Genomic DNA, 17,747 nt, shown 5'->3' with positions numbered 1-17,747 from the left:
CACCCCTCTCCCCTCTTCCCCCTTCTGGGCGGTGCCTGCTAAAACAGTTGGCAAGGGGAGCAGGTACTGTGTTGGGGCGGCGGGAGGGATTTGGGCTGGAGATAATGAAAAGAAGGCGGAGCTGGGTGGGAGGAGGATCGGGGTTGAAGTCAGGACTGGGGAGGAGGAACCATTTGAAGAAGCTCCGCCCCTCTGTTCTACAGTTCTGCACCCCCCCACCCCTCCCACCCCCCACCCCCCCAGGTGGAAGTCCCACCTCTCTGCCAGGGACCCTGCGCACCTCAGCGCATTCACAGACCACGAGTCGCACTCTGGACCCGCCCCCCGCCCCCCCCCCCCCCGACAGTCGCCACTGGCACAGTCCGGATTCCACCTGAGACCGTGAGGCTCGTCCACACACCAGCACATCACACAGGTGTTCACATATCGATATTTAACAGGCATGTAAACATGGCTTAGTTGGCGTCGTGATTACGTGTGGAAGTGGTTAACTTTGTGACTCAGATAACAGTTCATAAGCATGATATCCAGCCATAAATAATGCGCCAAACAACATATTCATATTATGCGCCTCTGACAAAAAGAACAAGGAAAAAGAGCAGCTGTCAGCAATATTTATCACTTAAACGTTCATTTCATTTTCAGTTGTGCAGAAGTCGTCCTTATCTCAGTGGCATTTACCCACAGTGACAGTCACAGCGAAATGGCGGTCAACCGACCAGTCAACAAAGAGGGGCCTTCACGAGCAGTTACAGGGCGCAGCCGTGGAAGTGGAAAATTTTCATATAGCCGCGATCAAATCACAAAATGATTTTTATTTGGGGGAAGCTGGCTCACATCCTGTCACTGTAACTCAGTCCATCAATAACAAATGTTCACTTGATCGCTGGCCAACAGTCAACAGGCCTGTCAGCCAGAGCGTTTCTACAGAAAGTGGTCTACAGTCGGCATGCAAAGTAGTGCCGATGCCCGTAGACTGTTATCACTCAGCTGCACTGTTTAACGTTTCAGAGGGTTTTCGGAGGACATTCGTACGCAGACAGAAATGCAGAAGAGAAGATATGAAGAAGAAAAAACGCCCTGATTAAAAGAACTATCTAGAACGATCTGAGAACATTCTCACCCCACCGTCCTCTATCTAAGGAAGTTGTTTTTTTTATCTCGCTTCAATGGTTTTCATAACTCAGGGTTGAGTAACAGAGCAGTCCGTGGTTGAGCTTGCTCAGAGCACATGCATCCACAAGGTCATGATTCATCAGAAGAAACAACATTCTCCTGCTTTGTTCACAAAGTACATCCATGAGCAGTTTGGACATCCAGTACCATATGGTTTTGAGCAGAGGTGGAGAATCGAGTCAGAACTTAAAAGTCCTGCCATGTGTTTCCTACACCCATGAGCACAGCCTGCTAATTTCACTAAATAGCTCCAGCTCCTGGCTGAAGAATCATACTCATTAGCAAATACAGGTTCATTGGAAGAAAACAATGGGGAGGACATTTACTCTCTGAACCTGGATTTTCCACCTCCGGTTATGAGCAACCCGGTCAGTCTCAGAGCACCACAGAGTTACGGGAAACTATGTCAGATTCCTAGAACCATAAAGTTATGAGACAGATGTGTAAGGGCATCTCAGCCATAGACTGTATGTACAGAGTCACTACGACATCACCCATTGACTCTCCATGGGCTTCAGTTTCAGCCAGACTAATCAGTGTTCACAAACTCAGTTCACATTACGTTACATTTTTTCACTTGCCCAGAAAGTTTCACATGCAAGGTTACTGGGCACGCTAGCAGGATTAATGTTCATTCATATTCAACTTAATTACCCCCTCTGGGAAGTTCTTGTTACAGGCAGGTATGCGCATAAAACCATAAAATATATACACCAAAAATAAAACACAGGAAATACACAACAATAAAATAACACGTCCAACCACCGGGCCATGAGAAAATGTTGTAATAAAATTAATTTCTCGCAGTCCACCACGTTGTCCTGCTGTGTTGTGTTGGCGCCATGTCCGGTCTGGAATTCTGTTGAGTATAACGGTAAGAAGTTGAATCGTTTTGAACTTTGACGTCAAGTGCCATTGTCCGCCATTGCCATTGTATTCTTTGCCATCCAAACCAAATTTTACCATTGTGCTCTTATCCACTCTAATGACATACATTTGCTGTTTACCATCTACCATGATCCATGTGAACACAGTGTAACGGTTCGGACCACAGCCTTGGCACTGACTTAATGGGGTGGGCAGGGTTTCAGGCTATTGTTGCAACCAGCGTTGCAGTTCACTATTTAGCCACTAGGGGAAATGGCTTCAAAAACTGAGGGGGGTTGTTGTCGCTAGAGATTAAACCATGTAGCACATAGCCATTTCTGTGAACGATTGCTACCACCCATATTGTCGTTGCTAGCTGTTAGCTAAATAATTAAAGATGTGGTGACAATGGTTATGTATTTAGCTGGATAACTGTCTAATTTGATATGGCTTTGGCTAGATATACATATCCCACCCAAAATTGTGTTAAACTGGTCTGCCTTTGCTCTGAAACTAACTAATACCAATAGGTTTCATACTTTTTTTGTAAGAACATAGCTATAATACGTAGCTAACATTAGCTATAGTTAGCAATCAAACTTAGCCATTCTAGCTAGCTAAATGCATGGTGTTTAAATCAAATACTCACAAAAATGTTTCAGTTGCATATTGCTAGCTAGATAGCTAAATGTATGTAACATTACATGCACATTTTGTAAATGCACATATTTGATGTCTTGTAGGCACAGTGTTTGTTTGGGTGGGATATTTCTCACACATATGGTGCCATTCTGAATGTGTATACTGTATGTTGTGCAGGGTTACAGTTTGTATGATTTAAACATCTGACATTCGACTCAGAGAGCTGGCTGACACGAGCATGAGGGCTGATCAGTTTTCATTTCCTGTCTTCTCAGGCTTTTGGCAAACGCAAACATTTCACTTTTTTGTGACAAATAGATGAATTGGGACTCGCCCTTAAGGGGGAGGAAGAGGAGGACAGGAAGTCCTTGCTACCATGGCAACCTGTGCTTCTGAAGGCCTCTGTCCCCTGCTGCCAGAGATGGTGCCTCACGCCACCTAGTGGAGAAGCCAGGAACATAAAAAACAGAGCAGGGATCTCAAATGACAAGTCCTAGAGGGCCACAGTGTCTGCAGGTGTTTTCAATGTGCTTCCACACTGGAATTGGCTAAATATTGCACACATCTTGTTTTCAAGGCCTAAAATCTACAAACAGAGTGCCCCCTCCAGGACTGAAGTTAAACCTGCAGACACAGCGCCCCCTCCAGGACTAGAGTTAAACCTGTAGAGACAGCGCCCCCTCCAGGACTAGAGTTAAACCTGTAGAGACAGCGCCCCCTCCAGGACTAGAGTTAAACCTGTAGACACAGTGCCCCCCTCCAGGACCTGTAGAGACAGCGCCCCCTCCAGGACTAGAGTTAAACCTGTAGAGACAGCGCCCCCTCCAGGACTAGAGTTAAACCTGTAGACACAGTGCCCCCCTCCAGGACCTGTAGAGACAGCGCCCCCTCCAGGGCCGGAGTTGCCACCACTGGTGTACAGAGTATTATGTTTATATGAGCGCTGCTCTTTTTGTAATAATAAAATAGCTCCACACATCTAAAGCCCTGCAAACGTTGGGCTTACTCAGACCCCCCGATCCCCCCCCCCCCCACACAGCCTTGCAAAGACCCGCCCCTTACCCTTCCAAATACCCCCCCTTACCCCTCCAAATACCCGCCACTCTCTGCTTCCATCTCTGTCTGGTTCTCGCCAAAGTTTCCGTCCATTTTTGGGCCATCCTTTAGGAAGACTCCAGTCCTGACGAAGGTCTTGGAAGCCAGCTGGGAGGAAAAGCAGGGGGGAGTGGTTTGGGGGTGGGGGGGACTTTGGTTTGAGATCCCCATCTTTTCATCATTAGCAACCGACCACACACACAAGCATGATACACGTCTTCCAACACGTAGCTGAGTGCCACAAAGGACAGTTAGTACATGACACACCCTGATCCAGTGTACATGCACACAATGCCACACGTCAGCTCCTCGTTAGTTAAGCTCAATGGAAACAGTCAGAACGTACTGCAGCGTGTTGCGCATGACTGCTTGGCACACACATCTCTTACGCTCCAGGGGGACTGAAGGAGTCGTTTTATGAAAACATATGAGTGTTTCTAACCACATTAATATTCGTTTTGCAAAAGCTGGATATATTACTTGACTATTACTGGATATATATATGTGTATATATACAGTGCGTATACACACAAGTCTTGTGTAAAGACTGACATGACTTTGAGATCCGTGTGAAAATGTGTGAAAGCAAGCTAAAAATATGCCGAGGCAACATGCCACAGCCGGGTGTGCCAAGACAACAGGCAGAGCAAAACAAGAACATCTGGGGTTATCGTTTCCATTGAGAAATCCCCGTGCTGGGAACGGAACTCTGGTGGGCAGAGTTCTGCAGGAGAATGAAAGCCAGAGGAAAAGGTTAGTCTGGGAAATGGAGTGTTTGGGGTTCAGCCCTGTAACGGCCACTGACTCGGCTAGCGGTTAGCGGTTAGCGGTTGGCGGTTGGTGGGGGGGCACGGTGGTGCAGCGGGCAGCACCGTCTACCCCACAGCAAGAAGGCTCTGGGTTTGAATCCTGGCTGGGGCCTCTCTGTGTGGAGTTCTGCATGTTCTCCCTGCACCCACGTGAGTCTCCTTCAGGTACCCCATTAACAGCGCATTGCTGTAAATGAGCGTGTGCGCTCAGGCAACCTACCCTGTATAAATAAAGGCTCGATTTTTGAGAAGCCATTTCCCAGAATGCTTCCATTTAAAATGCTAACAGGTGTTAATCGTTAATGTTAATGTTAATGTTAATGTTAATGTTCAGGTGTCTTTAATTTAAACCCAGGCACATTAGCATTTACATGGCTCCGCTGAGTCAGTTTGACACAAGCATACTTGCTAATAGCCTGCCGGATAGAAAAGGCCCTGAGTGCGAGTTCCTCTCTAATTAACCTGTGCTACTGGGAACGCGGTGTAGTATAATGGCTAAGGAGTTGGTCTTGTAACCTAAAGGTCGCAGGTTCGATTCCCCAGTAGGACACTGCCGTTGTACCCTTGAGCAAGGCACTTAACTTGCATTGCTCCAGTATATATCCAGCTGTATTAATGGATGCAGCATAAATTGAATGTAAAAAAAAAATGCTAAATGCCTGTAATGTAATGTACAGTGGTGATGTTTTGGCAGAAGGATTGCCAGCAGCGCATGCGAATACCATGCCAGTGCTGAAAGCAGCGTGCTGAAGCGTTTGAATATTTCAGCCCTATCTAAGCTGAGAAGGCTTTATGAACGGCGCACAAATTTATTGATACATTTTACAGACGAACAAGACCAGGTCAAAACCTCGTGTATGGCTGGACAGAACCGGCCGACCAATGGTGTAACTTTATCACTCAGTCACTCAGTCACAGACATTCGCGTTTATAGGGCTGGCCCCGCTGTTGCAGTCCAGCCAAAAATCTGTGGTTGCCTCTTACAGTGTTATCCTGCAATGTGACCATGGGCCTGCAGAGGGCATTACCTGCTCTCTCAGCACCTGCTGCCTCCTCTGCAGCTCCACAAACCTCTTCTCCCAGGAGGCCCTCTGACTGGCCAGCTGAGACTTCAGCTGCTGGATTTCTCCAGCTGCTTTCACCAGCTGATTGTGGAGGACATCTCTACCTTCCTGATGGGTGCGTTTCGCCCTGCTCTCAGACTCTGGACCTAAACACACACACACACACACACACAAGCACACAAACGCGCGCACACACACACAAGACACACACACACACACGTACACACACAAGCACGCACACACACTCAAATGCGCATGTGTACACACAAACGCACACACACAAACAAGCACATGCACACACACACATACGCAAACATACAATCACACACACAAACACACACACAGTGTGTATACTGTACATACACATATGAGTTGTATACTCAACAGTAGGCAAGTAAGTTGTTTCAGACACAGCCAGTCATTCATTTTGTTTTTTTAGTTATTTTATAGGAGAATGACAACCCCGCCCCCTGCTGGATTAATGGGTAAACTACTGCATCAGTTTTTTTTTAATGCAACGCTTTTCACATACAGATCCTACCTATCAAAGCCCACATAACTCTTGTGTAAGACCTATGTCCCGCATACTGGGGTGTACTTCACTGTTGTTTGTTTAATGTAGTTCAATTCTGGTTCGGGTCGTTTTGTTCTTGTTTGTACAGCTTAGTTAGAAGTTCAACTGGGCAGTTAATAAGTTGTGAATTATAGCTGAACTTCTGGAACAAAATGCATGTGTGTGCAGGATATCTTTATTTTTTAAAGTCTCGTCAACATAAATAAATAAATAAATAAATAAATACATAAATAAATAAATAACCTGTGATGTTTTCAAAGTGGGAGTCACAAATGGGTCCAGTTTTTCGGGGACGATCTGCAACATTGTACGGACTCACCTACATGAACAGATACACGAACATCAAATTAGAATTCTCTTTCTGTTCAGACGAGCAGAACGGTACCTGTTAGACACAACAAAGAGGAGCGAATTAGGTCATGTCAACCGCACGGTGCTCGTGTCTGTCACCACCCACGGCACACTAACGTGTCACACTGGTACAACATTAAAACCAACAACAGCTCTTTATGGGAATGTCATGGAAAAGTAGCTCTTACCCATAAGAACCTACAGGCGCACAGGAGACCTCTCATAGCCCATGCTACGGTCGACCGCAAGATGCGCTCGGCCATATTGAGGTATTCCGGTTACTTCCACATGTTTTTTTTTACCTACAAATGGGCAGAATTCAAACAGTAATATACATGTTTTGTTTGTTTGTTTTGTTTTTATTTCCCAGTTAACCAGAGGCCTGTGCATTCTGCGACACATTCATGCAAACAGGTGAAAATCCCCAGCCCCAACGCTAATACTAATAATCGTGCAACTGCAGTGTTAGTAGAAATATAAATATGAGTTGTAGTATTTAAATGACCCCGAGTAAAAAAATAATTTTGAATAATTTGTGGGGGGAAACCTCGTGGTTTGAATAACAAAAGATTTGTTGTGTAGGCTTCCTAGTGCTTCGTAAAAAAAAAATCTGATTCTGTTGCAAATAATTTCTCAGTTGACTCAGTCGGATGAGTCGATGCAAATCATCTGCGGACTGTGGAATATTTCCCGAACACGTGACAAGGTGGCCTATCCTCACCATTAGCTGCAGAAATGTGGCAGGGCCAGGTTTATAAATTCCTTGGCTTAACAAATAACTGCAAGCAAAGTAATAAAACAAAAAACAACATGAGCAATTGCCCCGCAGGCGCTGAGTCTGTTATTTAAACGCCACGAGGTTTGCCTAGTTTAATTATATCAGCAATAACGTAAATAAGGTAACTAATTAAGTTCAGAGTACTCAGCAAAATTCGTAATGCTAAATCAACTGTACTAACAGTGTAAAAACAAACACTTAACAGTCTTAACATGAATCCAGGACATTAGTGATGTTTAACGGAAGATTTTATCCTAAGCGACTTATACAGCTTTTTAGTATTTTTACAAGAATACATACTCAATATAAAAATTAAAAGCACTTCATCAGAGTTTATTTCATACTGAACAATGATTGTTTTCCCCACATAATGATCACAAAACAAATTTCCGTTATCGCCTCAGCCCCACAGCTACCCAGCCTATAACATTTTCACCTGACCGTTATTTGCCTGAATTACATAGGTGGAACCAATTACTAACCTTCGCCAATTGTATACCGTAGGTTACGGTCTTAGAAGAAATGTAGATTATGTTCGTTAAAAAAACATGACTGATGTACTTTCATTCGGCCTGGTTTGTCATACTGTTCGTTGAATGGTGAGCACTAAGGTGAGAAAGTAAATCTCATCTAATCCTCTTAGACATTAAGCGACGCAGGCCTTATTCTGGGCCATTATCCTGTGTGTATCTATGTTATTAAAGAACAACTGTGGCATTGTGTATGACCTATGTTCGCCATTTTACATTTACTTTATTACTGTTAATGCAATAGGGTAAATATAAAGTAACTTAACATTTAGCTTACTTTGAATTAAACTAAGTGCAGTTCTGCAACTAGGTGTAGAAGTTTTGTGTGAGTAGACAGAAGACACACGGAACCAATTCGTGCGTAACCTGTTTCTTGTAGAGCGGTGCATGGGAAGGACTACTTCCGGCGGAACCTGTCGTGTTGTGTGAGTAGCGAGCACAGTGAGATTGTGAACTTTTTACCGCTGCGCCGTGGTCTGAAGAAGGCTTTGCTTGTATTGGGCCTTTCATTTTCTGCACCGTTGACCATAATTTCTTTCTGAAATACAAATGGAGACTATTTTGGAACAACAGCGGCGCTACCATGAAGAAAAAGAAAGATTAATGGACGCAAAAACAAAAGAAATGCTTCACAAGAAAACGACGGTAAATATATAGCTAGTTAGCTGTTAGCAAGCTATTGCTAGTCTTCCGCCATACGATGGTTTATTCAGTTCAACTTGGTAATACGTGGTGGTAGCTTACATATTATCTGTATTTTGTTTTTATTGGACTTTAGAATGGGCAACAAACGCTTAATGACGTCTTTCCAGTTCGTCTGCTATCTTAATATGAAGCGGTGATCTTGGGTAATTGGCCAGCTATTTGGATGAAGACTGTAGTTTGATGTTATATGACGACTATAGCTTACACGCCAACTATTTTGTCTTCGAATTGGTTTGTGAATCAGTGCCAGTGCCAGCTAATTGGTTAAATACGTGATATGCTAAAGACGTAATGCTCATTTTAATCTAGTATTAGCTTTGGAGCAATTGATAAATGTGTTGTCGAGCGCCTAGCTAGTTAATATCGTAAGACGCGGACCTACAGTATATTGAATGATTTTAAATGTCTCGTTTTTTTTGTTGTTGTAATAGCTACGCGACCAAATAAACTCTGATCATCGGACACGAGCAATGCTGGATGTAAGTACGAGTTGTAAGGCCTGTTGGGTTTCACTGTATGGCTTTAAATGTGGTTTCGTGGCATATAGTTAAGTGGCAATAACGTTCCTTTTTTCTTTTATCAGAGGTACATGGAGGTGAGCGGAAATGTGAGAGATTCCTATGAGGATAAAGACGGGTGAGTCGGTTACATCAGTGATTGAATTGTAGTGCATGTTTTTGTTGGTTAGTTCCTTGCGGTAATTTGAAATCGCAGTAATGGATTAATGAGATTAAATTCTATGATACTTCTGAGTTTAAATCTGGATTTACCGAATTAACGTTATTGAAGATTTCCCAGGGTGGTTCCCTGCAATGTGTCAAAAATAATTCCTTTTTTAGAGATTTCATTTTCTGTATATTATAAGCAATATATTTTAGACTTTTCCTTGCAACAATCCATGTCTGATTTACACATCTGTAATAGCATTGTGATTAGTGTAATTCTAGCTCTGTAATGTAGGGTCTTCAGGCTTAAGGCACTATATTGCGGAGTAGCCACTGAATCACAGTGGTGCCGAGGTGCTGTGAGATTTGGAAAGTGTGGGAACCCCTGGTTTAACTGATGTGAGCAGAGCATCGGTGTGCGGCGTTTAAATGTTGCGCACACGTCTTCGTCCCCAGCATGAGAAAGGACGAGCTGAACGCGATCTCGGGACCAAACGAATTCGCGGAGTTCTACAACCGGCTCAAGCAGATCAAGGAATTTCACCGGAAGCACCCTAACGAGGCAAGCCAATTAACATCACAACCAATCAGAGTGTATATGTGTGCAAGATACTCCACTCCATGTTCTTAACATCGAGGTCCCTGTTCTTTCATCAAGCCTGTCTGCATTACAGAGGTCGCTGTGGAGTAATGAGGATTCACTTGATTGGCTCCTGCTGTGCTCGGTCTCAGTCAGCAGTGATTGTTTTGTGTGCTGCAGATCTGTGTGCCCATGTCTGTGGAGTTCGAGGAGCTGGTGAAGGCCAGAGAGAACCCCAGCGAGGACGGGCAGAGTGAGTCTGACTGCGCTGCAGCCGCCAAATTCAGCCTGATTCAGCCCCCCAAATTCAGCTCACTCATCCACTTGTGTGATTTCACCCCATACATGTGGACCTGCTGATTTTTCAGACAGCAGTCATCTCAGTCAGAGAGAGGCCAAGTGTGGCTATGTCATAAACATACAGACGGATAGACACACACACACACACACACTGACAGACAGACAGGCAGGCAGACACACGCACATACACACACACACACACTCACTCTCACACACACGCACAGACACACGCACACACAGATACATAACACATACACACACTCGCACACTCTCTCAGACACACTCTGTTTTACTGAGACGAGGGTATGACCTTTGACCTTTTAACCTTGACCCTTTCAGACCTGGTAGAGTTCTCCGATGAGGAGGGCTACGGTCGCTACCTGGATCTGCACGACTGCTACCTGAAGTACATAAACCTGAAGGGGGCTGAGGTGAGCGTGCGGGTCGGAGTCTGCGCCTGTGTCTTTACCCGACTGTGGAGTCTGCGCCTGTGTCTTTACCTGACTGTGGAGTCTGCGCCTGTGTCTTTACCTGACTGTGGAGTTTGGGCCTGTGTCTTTACCCGACTGTGGAGTTTGAGCCTGTGTCTTTACCTGACTGTGGAGTCTGTGCCTGTGTCTTTACCTGACTGTGGAGTTTGAGCCTGTGTCTTTACCCGACTGTGGAGTCTGCGCCTGTGTCTTTACCTGACTGTGCAGTTTGGGCCTGACTGTTCTCCCCTTCGCTTTCTGTCAGAAACTGGAGTACATCACCTACCTGTCCACGTTCGACCAGCTGTTCGACATCTCCAAGGACAGGAAGAACGCCGAGTACAAGCGGTAAGAGCGCGATTTGTTTTCCTGTTTTGTGCACGTAGACACACAACCACACATATAAGCACTTGAAGGAACAGGTGTGATGGTTTACTCTGTGTGTGTGTGTGTGTGTGTGTGTGTGTGTGTGGCTGTGGGTTACAGAGTGTAATAGTTTCCTGTTTGTGTGGCTGCAGGTATCTGGAGGTCCTTCTGGAGTACCTGCAGGATTACACTGACAGAGTGAAGCCGCTCCTGGATCAGAACGAGCTGTACGGGAAGATCCTGGGAGAGTTTGAGAAGAAGTGGGAGAACGGGACGTTTCCCGGCTGGCCGGTACGTACACCCCACCCCCCCCCCCCCCACACACACACACTCCTGTGTGATTACACACCAGCCCGCTTCAATTATTCTTTTTTTTTTTTTTTTTTAACGCTATTTGAGAAATTCCTGCTAAAGCCTTTATTACAAACACTTGGGGTTAATCTGTTTATACTTCAAGTTTCTCCACCATGCTTTGCTTTATGTGTGAGTGCATGTTATTTCAATTGTTCTGTTATTTTCCTGCGTTTAGTTTAATATTATTGTTATTATGATGATGATTAGTGCTGCTCCTGTCGTTACCTGTGCTCTGTGCTCCTCTCAGAAAGAGACCAGCAGTGCTCTGACCCACGCAGGAGCTCACCTGGATCTCTCCGCCTTCTCCTCCTGGGAGGTGAGACCGCCCCTTTAACCACTATGGGTCTGTGTGGCCGCCGCTTTAACTCTGAGTCTGTGTGATTGTCCCTTTAACTCTGAGTCTGTGTGATTGTCCCTTAACTCTGAGTCTGTGTGATTGTCCCTTTAACTCTGAGTCTGTGTGATTGTCCCTTAACTCTGAGTCTGTGTGATTGTCCCTTAACTCTGAGTCTGTGTGATTGTCCCTTAACTCTGAGTCTGTGTGATTGTCCCTTAACTCTGAGTCTGTGATTGTCCCTTAACTCTGAGTCTGTGTGATTGTCCCTTAACTCTGAGTCTGTGTGATTGTCCCTTAACTCTGAGTCTGTGTGATCTTAATTAACTGAGCTGTGCTCTACACAGGAGCTGGCTTCCCTGGGGTTGGACAGGTTAAAGTCTGCCCTCATGGCTTTGGGACTGAAGTGCGGTGGGTAAGTATTCCCCCTCCCGCCCCACCCCTCTTGGGTTCACTCCGTCTCTTCACAGGCGTCCTAACACCTCCTCAAACGACTGCTCCAGTAGCGTAGCCCTGTGTTAGCAACGCCCATCGGCAACAGCTCACAGATCAGAAATATGTGATTAGAATGTTCCTAACTGAACGTTCTAATGCTGATTTCACAATCGCTGCTGGCGACTGGAAGCAACAGGGTTCTGGAACACTGAAAAACATTCCAGAAAGCCCACACCCTGCTCTTCATCGGGTTCTGAGTGTGTTTTGTGGACTTGGTGTCGTGGGTGGTTTGCTGGGACTGATGTGGCGTGTGTCTGTCCTGCAGGACTCTGGAGGAGAGAGCCCAGAGGCTCTTCAGCACTAAGGGCAAATCACTCGAGTCCCTGGACCCCTCGCTCTTCGCCAAGAACCCCAAATCCAAAGGGCCTAAGAAGTAAGCTGCTCGTCGCTGTTTTTGCTTAGTGACCCCTCTGTTCCATGGGTGGGTAGAGTGAGGGGTCTGCATCCTTGTGTGGTTTGCATCCTTGTGTGGTTATCTCCACCTCCTCCGGCTGTGATTTAATGCACTGGTGTTTTTTTTTTTGATTGACAGGGACACTGAGCGCAATAAGGAACTAGGCTTTCTGGAGGCTCAGATATACGAGTATGTGGAGATCCTGGGGGTGAGTCACATGACCTCACATGAGAGAAGCACCTGCATTATAAACCACAGAGGTGCACATGCAGAGCAGTGTGTGTATGTACACTGCCCAGGAGTGTGTGTCTGTGTGTGTATGTGTGTAACTCACTGTGTGTGTGTGTGTGTGTGTGTGTGTATGTGTGTAACTCACTGTGTGTGTGTGTGTGTGTGACTCGCTGTGTGTGTGTGTGTGTGTGTGCGTGTGTGTGTGTGTGTGTGTGTGTGTGTGTGTGTGTGTGTGTGTGTGTAACTCACTGTGTGTGTGTGTGTGTGTGTGTATGTGTGTAACTCACTGTGTGTGTGTGTGTGTGTGTGTGTGTGTGTGTGTAACTCACTGTGTGTGTGTGTGTGTGTATGTGTGTAACTCACTGTGTGTGTGTGTGTAACTCACTGTGTGTGTGTGTGTGTGTGTGTGTGTGTGTGTGTGTGTAACGCTGTGTGTGTTCGTTCTGCAGGAGCAGAGACAGCTGACCCATGAGAACGTTCAGAGGAAGCAGGCTCGTACGGGCGAGGAGCGTGAGGAGGAAGAGGAGGAGCAACTGAGCGAGAGTGAGAGCGAGGATGAAGATAACGAGATCATCTACAACCCCAAGAACCTGCCGCTGGGCTGGGACGGCAAGGTAGGCCCCACCCCCGGGCCTGTCAATCAACTTGACAGCAGACCAGTCAGACTTTCTGTGAACCGAACCACCAACCACATCCCGTCTGTACCACCAGAGGGCGCTGTGGTGAAGCACTGAAGCAGCTGTGCTTGGTTTGCGTTTTTAATTTGGGATTTATCTAGCACACTTACTCCTTAATCGCCCTGTTCTATTGAAGCCGTGTGGAAATGCATGGCTTTTATTTACCTCTGATGTATAGACCCTTCCAGATAAGCTGTGGTCATGTGGTCATGTGCTCTTTTCAGCCAATCCCCTACTGGCTCTACAAACTTCACGGCTTGAACATCAACTACAACTGTGAGATCTGTGGAAACTACACATACAGGGGGCCCAAAGCCTTCCAGCGCCACTTCGCAGTGAGTCCTAATCCTCCTCTCCTCTCTCCTCTCTCCTCACCTCCCCTCCCCTCTCCTCTCCTCTCTCCTCTCTCCTCACCTCCCCTCCCCTCCCCTCTCCTCTCCTCTCCTCTCTCCTCTCTCCTCACCTCCCCTCCCCTCCCCTCCCCTCTCCTCTCCTCTCCTCTCTCCTCTCTCCTCACCTCCCCTCCCCTCCCCTCTCCTCTCCTCTCCTCTCTCCTCACCTCCCCTCCCCTCCCCTCCCCTCTCCTCTCTCCGCTCTCCTCACCTCCCCTCCCCTCCCCTCTCCTCTCCTGCTGTCTACTTATCTCTTCTGTCTTCTCCTCCTTCTTCTCCCCTCCTCTCTTCTCTTTACCTCTCCTCTCCCATAATTCTGTAGCTGTCAGTCACTGCTGGCTTTGACGGCGCGTCCTGTTTCTGCTCAGGTGTAATATGCAGCGTGTTTATGGTTATGCTACATGAGCAGCAGTGAGAATAACAGGCTTTTGTTTTAGTGTGTTTTATTGCAGTGATGTGGGCTCCATCCTGCTGTTTGAAGTTTAAATTCTCTCTCTCTCTCTCTCCCTCTCTCTCTCTCTCCCCCTCCCCCTCTCCCTCCCAGGAGTGGCGACACGCCCACGGCATGCGTTGCCTAGGGATACCCAACACCGCTCACTTCGCCAACGTCACCCAGATCGAGGACGCCGTGTCCCGTAAGTAGCTTGTCCTTTTCGAACGTGGCACACGAGCACACACACACACACACACACTAGCGCACACACACGCACGTACCCGCACACATACGCATTCATACACACACACATTCTCACTTTTACACGTGTGCACCCACACAGACATGTACATTCTTACTCAGCTCACACCCTCACACACAAACTTTCACTCACAAACTCTCTCACAGACACACACACGCACACACAATCTCTCAGTCACCCTACCTCTCTCTCTCTCATTCTTAAATAATACTGCATTGATTGTGTTCATAAAAATGTCTGAATGTAACTGACTTTCTGTAGTTGTTGTAGTGATCATTTTCACTATTAAGTCTGTTATTGCCATTGTAGGTTTTAGCCGTGTGAGCATTGCTATTGTTGCTGAGCACACCGTAAAGCCAGCTGTGGTTTATGTGTCCTGGGTTAGTCTGTAGTACAGGGTTGAGTGGTCTATGTGTCCTGGGTTAGTCTGTAGTACAGGGTTGAGTGGTTTATGTGTCCTGGGTTAGTCTGTAGTACAGAGTTGAGTGGTTTATGTGTCCTGGTTTAGTCTGTAGTACAGGGTTGAGTGGTTTGTGTCCTGGGTTAGTCTGTAGTACAGGGTTGAGTGGTTTATGTGTCCTGGGTTAGTCTGTAGTACAGGGTTGAGTGGTTTATGTGTCCTGGGTTAGTCTGTAGTACAGGGTTGAGTGGTTTATGTGTCCTGGGTTAGTCTGTAGTACAGGGTTAAGTGGTTTATGTGTCCTGGGTTAGTCTGTAGTACAGGGTTGAGTGGTTTATGTGTCCTGGGTTAGTCTGTAGTACAGGGTTGAGTGGTTTATGTGTCCTGGGTTAGTCTGTAGTACAGGGTTGAGTGGTTTATGTGTCCTGGATTAGTCTGTAGTACAGGGTTGAGTGGTTTATGTGTCCTGGGTTAGTCTGTAGTACAGGGTTGAGTGGTTTATGTGTCCTGGGTTAGTCTGTAGTACAGGGTTGAGTGGTTTATGTGTCCTGGGTTAGTCTGTAGTACAGGGTTGGGTGGTTTATGTGTCCTGGGTTAGTCTGTAGTACAGGGTTGAGTGGTTTATGTGTCCTGGGTTAGTCTGTAGTACAGGGTTGAGTGGTTTATGTGTCCTGGGTTAGTCTGTAGTACAGGGTTGAGTGGTTTATGTGTCCTGGGTTAGTCTGTAGTACAGGGTTGAGTGGTTTATGTGTCCTGGGGTAGTCTGTAGTACAGGGTTGAGTGGTTTATGTGTCCTGGGTTAGTCTGTAGTACAGGGTTGGGTGGTTTATGTGTCCTGGGTTAGTCTGTAGTACAGGGTTGGGTGGTTTATGTGTCCTGGGTTAGTCTGTAGTACAGGGTTGAGTGGTTTATGTGTCCTGGGTTAGTCTGTAGTACAGGGTTGAGTGGTTTATGTGTCCTGGGTTAGTCTGTAGTACAGGGTTGAGTGGTTTATGTGTCCTGGGTTAGTCTGTAGTACAGGGTTGAGTGGTTTATGTGTCCTGGGTTAGTCTGTAGTACAGGGTTGGGTGGTTTATGTGTCCTGGGTTAGTCTGTAGTACAGGGTTGAGTGGTTTATGGGTCGTTGGTCCGGCTGTAGTACAGGGTTGAGTGGTTTATGTGTCCTGGATTAGTCTGTAGTACAGGGTTGAGTGGTTTATGTGTCCTTGGTTAGTCTGTAGTGCAGGGTTGAGTGGTTTATGTGTCCTGGGGTAGTCTGTAGTACAGGGTTGAGTGGTTTATGTGTCCTGGGGTAGTCTGTAGTACAGGGTTGAGTGGTTTATGGGTCGTTGGTCCGGCTGTAGTACAGGGTTGAGTGGTTTATGGGTCGTTGGTCCGGCTGTATTGAATGTAATGTTGTGATGGTGAATCTGTCTCCGGCAGTTTGGGCGAAGCTGAAGTCACAGAAAGCATCAGAGAGGTGGCAGCCAGACACAGAGGTGAGCTCATCTGAACAGCCTTCTGCGTTTCTACCTGAATTTCTTCCTGTGTTTTTACCTGCATTTTTACCTGCGTTTTTACCTTAACCTCTCCTCAGATCCAAGCTGCCAGCCAGTAACCCTGTTTGCATGCTCTTTGTATCAAGCGTTTCATAACACAAATGTTTTAATGGTGATTTATTTGAAATTATTTTGAGGCGTGTCCTCCATTGTTAATAATTGCAGATCATGGCACCGTTACTGTATCACACTTGCATTTTTTTGGAAGCTCTTACTTAGGAAAAATTATCTCCTGAATTGCCAACTCGCTTCAGTTGAATTTATTTTAACAGTGGGTCGGTTGATGGGTGAAATCTGGTTTTGTATTGTTTCTAAAATGACATCTTGAGATTGCTTCCAGTGAAACAGACCTTCACTGCTGATTTCGATCCTTGTGTAACGGGCTGGGGAAATTCTTTGTTTTTACACCAATGAATGTGACGCCCGTAGCAGCCGCTGTGCGTTACAGAAAGTGCTGTAGGCCGTTCGGCCACCAGGGGGAGCTAACCGTGTTTTTTCCGTTTTGATCGTCAGGAAGAGTATGAGGACTCCAGCGGGAATGTGGTCAACAAGAAGACGTATGAAGATTTGAAACGCCAGGGTCTGCTGTAAAGATGAGAGAAGAGAGGTCCAAAACAGGGAAGAGGCCATTTAAATCCACGGAAGCCTGCTGAGGCTGTTATTTTTTTATTTTTACTTTCCTATTGATGTCCCATCTGAAACGATTTTGATTTTATTATGGTTGTTTAAAACCCTACATACACTTTGCCCATTTTGTATGAAGTGTTTATTGTCTATTTTGTCTGAAAAAAATGGTTTGTTGTGACCATATTCAATAAAATATAGAAGCTGTCTGTTTCTTGTCTTTTACTAAGCTTTAGTCACTGATCCATTTGCCACTGCTAGGTCATGTTCAGGTGACATGCTGTCATATTCATTCTGGTTAAAGTGTACCTTTTACCTTGTAACCTTCTGTTCAAGTAGTGCTGCTCAGTTTAATTTTATTTTCAGTTTTTTATTATTTTTTAAAATCAGCATAATGTAATGCAGGTTGCTTTGTAAGTTTATTATTTCTGGTTGCATATGAAATATTAGTCTCAATTTGGTGTGAAATTTCACCTAATTGCACAGTATTGTTATTGAGAGTTGTAGTCCAGTTCTGAAATATGTGGAGTGAGTTATGGGAGTTGTAGTCCAGACCTAGGCCTGGCGGGATGAGCTGAAGCTGGCTCTCGACTTCATCTTCAACCAGCAGTCTTACCTGTTTCCTGCTTCTCTTAAAGAGG

The 17,747-nt window shown here is 45.9% G+C and overlaps 2 protein-coding genes across 3 annotated transcripts; one reads left to right on the top strand and one right to left on the bottom strand.

The window, feature by feature from the left end:
- Positions 1-460: 460 nt before the first annotated feature.
- LOC118215016 lies at positions 461-6,855 on the bottom strand. 2 transcript variants are annotated; one of them, XM_035395380.1, is made up of 6 exons: positions 6,767-6,855; positions 6,471-6,546; positions 5,618-5,799; positions 3,770-3,888; positions 3,061-3,123; positions 461-2,035 (listed from the first exon to the last, which is right to left on the bottom strand). In XM_035395380.1, coding segments are annotated over exons 1-6 (516 nt in total). In that variant the 5' UTR covers positions 6,842-6,855; the 3' UTR covers positions 461-2,034. The 2 variants fall into 2 exon arrangements, with proteins under 2 accessions (XP_035251271.1, XP_035251260.1); XM_035395369.1 differs by lacking the exon at positions 461-2,035 and having other exon boundaries at positions 2,789-3,123.
- A 1,419-nt stretch (positions 6,856-8,274) lies between these two features.
- On the top strand, positions 8,275-17,315 carry sf3a3 (splicing factor 3a, subunit 3). Its single transcript, XM_035395356.1, has 17 exons — positions 8,275-8,531; positions 9,023-9,070; positions 9,175-9,227; positions 9,713-9,818; positions 10,017-10,089; positions 10,476-10,567; positions 10,872-10,954; positions 11,125-11,263; positions 11,574-11,642; positions 12,008-12,075; positions 12,421-12,528; positions 12,688-12,757; positions 13,230-13,394; positions 13,682-13,792; positions 14,394-14,484; positions 16,367-16,422; positions 16,996-17,315. Exons 1-17 carry the CDS (start codon positions 8,436-8,438, stop codon positions 17,071-17,073), a joined length of 1,506 nt encoding a protein of 501 aa, XP_035251247.1. The 5' UTR covers positions 8,275-8,435; the 3' UTR covers positions 17,074-17,315.
- The last annotated feature ends 432 nt before the right edge of the window (positions 17,316-17,747 follow it).

This window comes from Anguilla anguilla, chromosome 1, assembly GCF_013347855.1.
Source record: "Anguilla anguilla isolate fAngAng1 chromosome 1, fAngAng1.pri, whole genome shotgun sequence".
Lineage (NCBI taxonomy): Eukaryota > Metazoa > Chordata > Actinopteri > Anguilliformes > Anguillidae > Anguilla > Anguilla anguilla.
This window is presented reverse-complemented; position numbering and strand designations above follow the sequence as displayed.

What these genes read in the sequence shown, in the direction of transcription:
- sf3a3 (XM_035395356.1), top strand. Translation starts at nt 8,436, where the DNA reads ATGGAGACTATTTTGGAACAACAGCGGCGCTACCATGAAGAAAAAGAA. An exon ending in CCCCAGCGAGGACGGGCAGA is followed by an intron (nt 10,090 to 10,475) that starts GTGAGTCTGACT and finishes TGACCCTTTCAG; the next exon opens with ACCTGGTAGAGTTCTCCGAT. An exon ending in TAAACCTGAAGGGGGCTGAG is followed by an intron (nt 10,568 to 10,871) that starts GTGAGCGTGCGG and finishes GCTTTCTGTCAG; the next exon opens with AAACTGGAGTACATCACCTA.
- LOC118215016 (XM_035395369.1), bottom strand. Translation starts at nt 6,841, where the DNA reads ATGGCCGAGCGCATCTTGCGGTCGACCGTAGCATGGGCTATGAGAGGT. An exon ending in GCGCCTGTAGGTTCTTATGG is followed by an intron (nt 6,547 to 6,766) that starts GTAAGAGCTACT and finishes CTGTTCATGTAG; the next exon opens with GTGAGTCCGTACAATGTTGC. An exon ending in CCACTTTGAAAACATCACAG is followed by an intron (nt 5,800 to 6,470) that starts GTTATTTATTTA and finishes GTGTGTGTTTAG; the next exon opens with GTCCAGAGTCTGAGAGCAGG.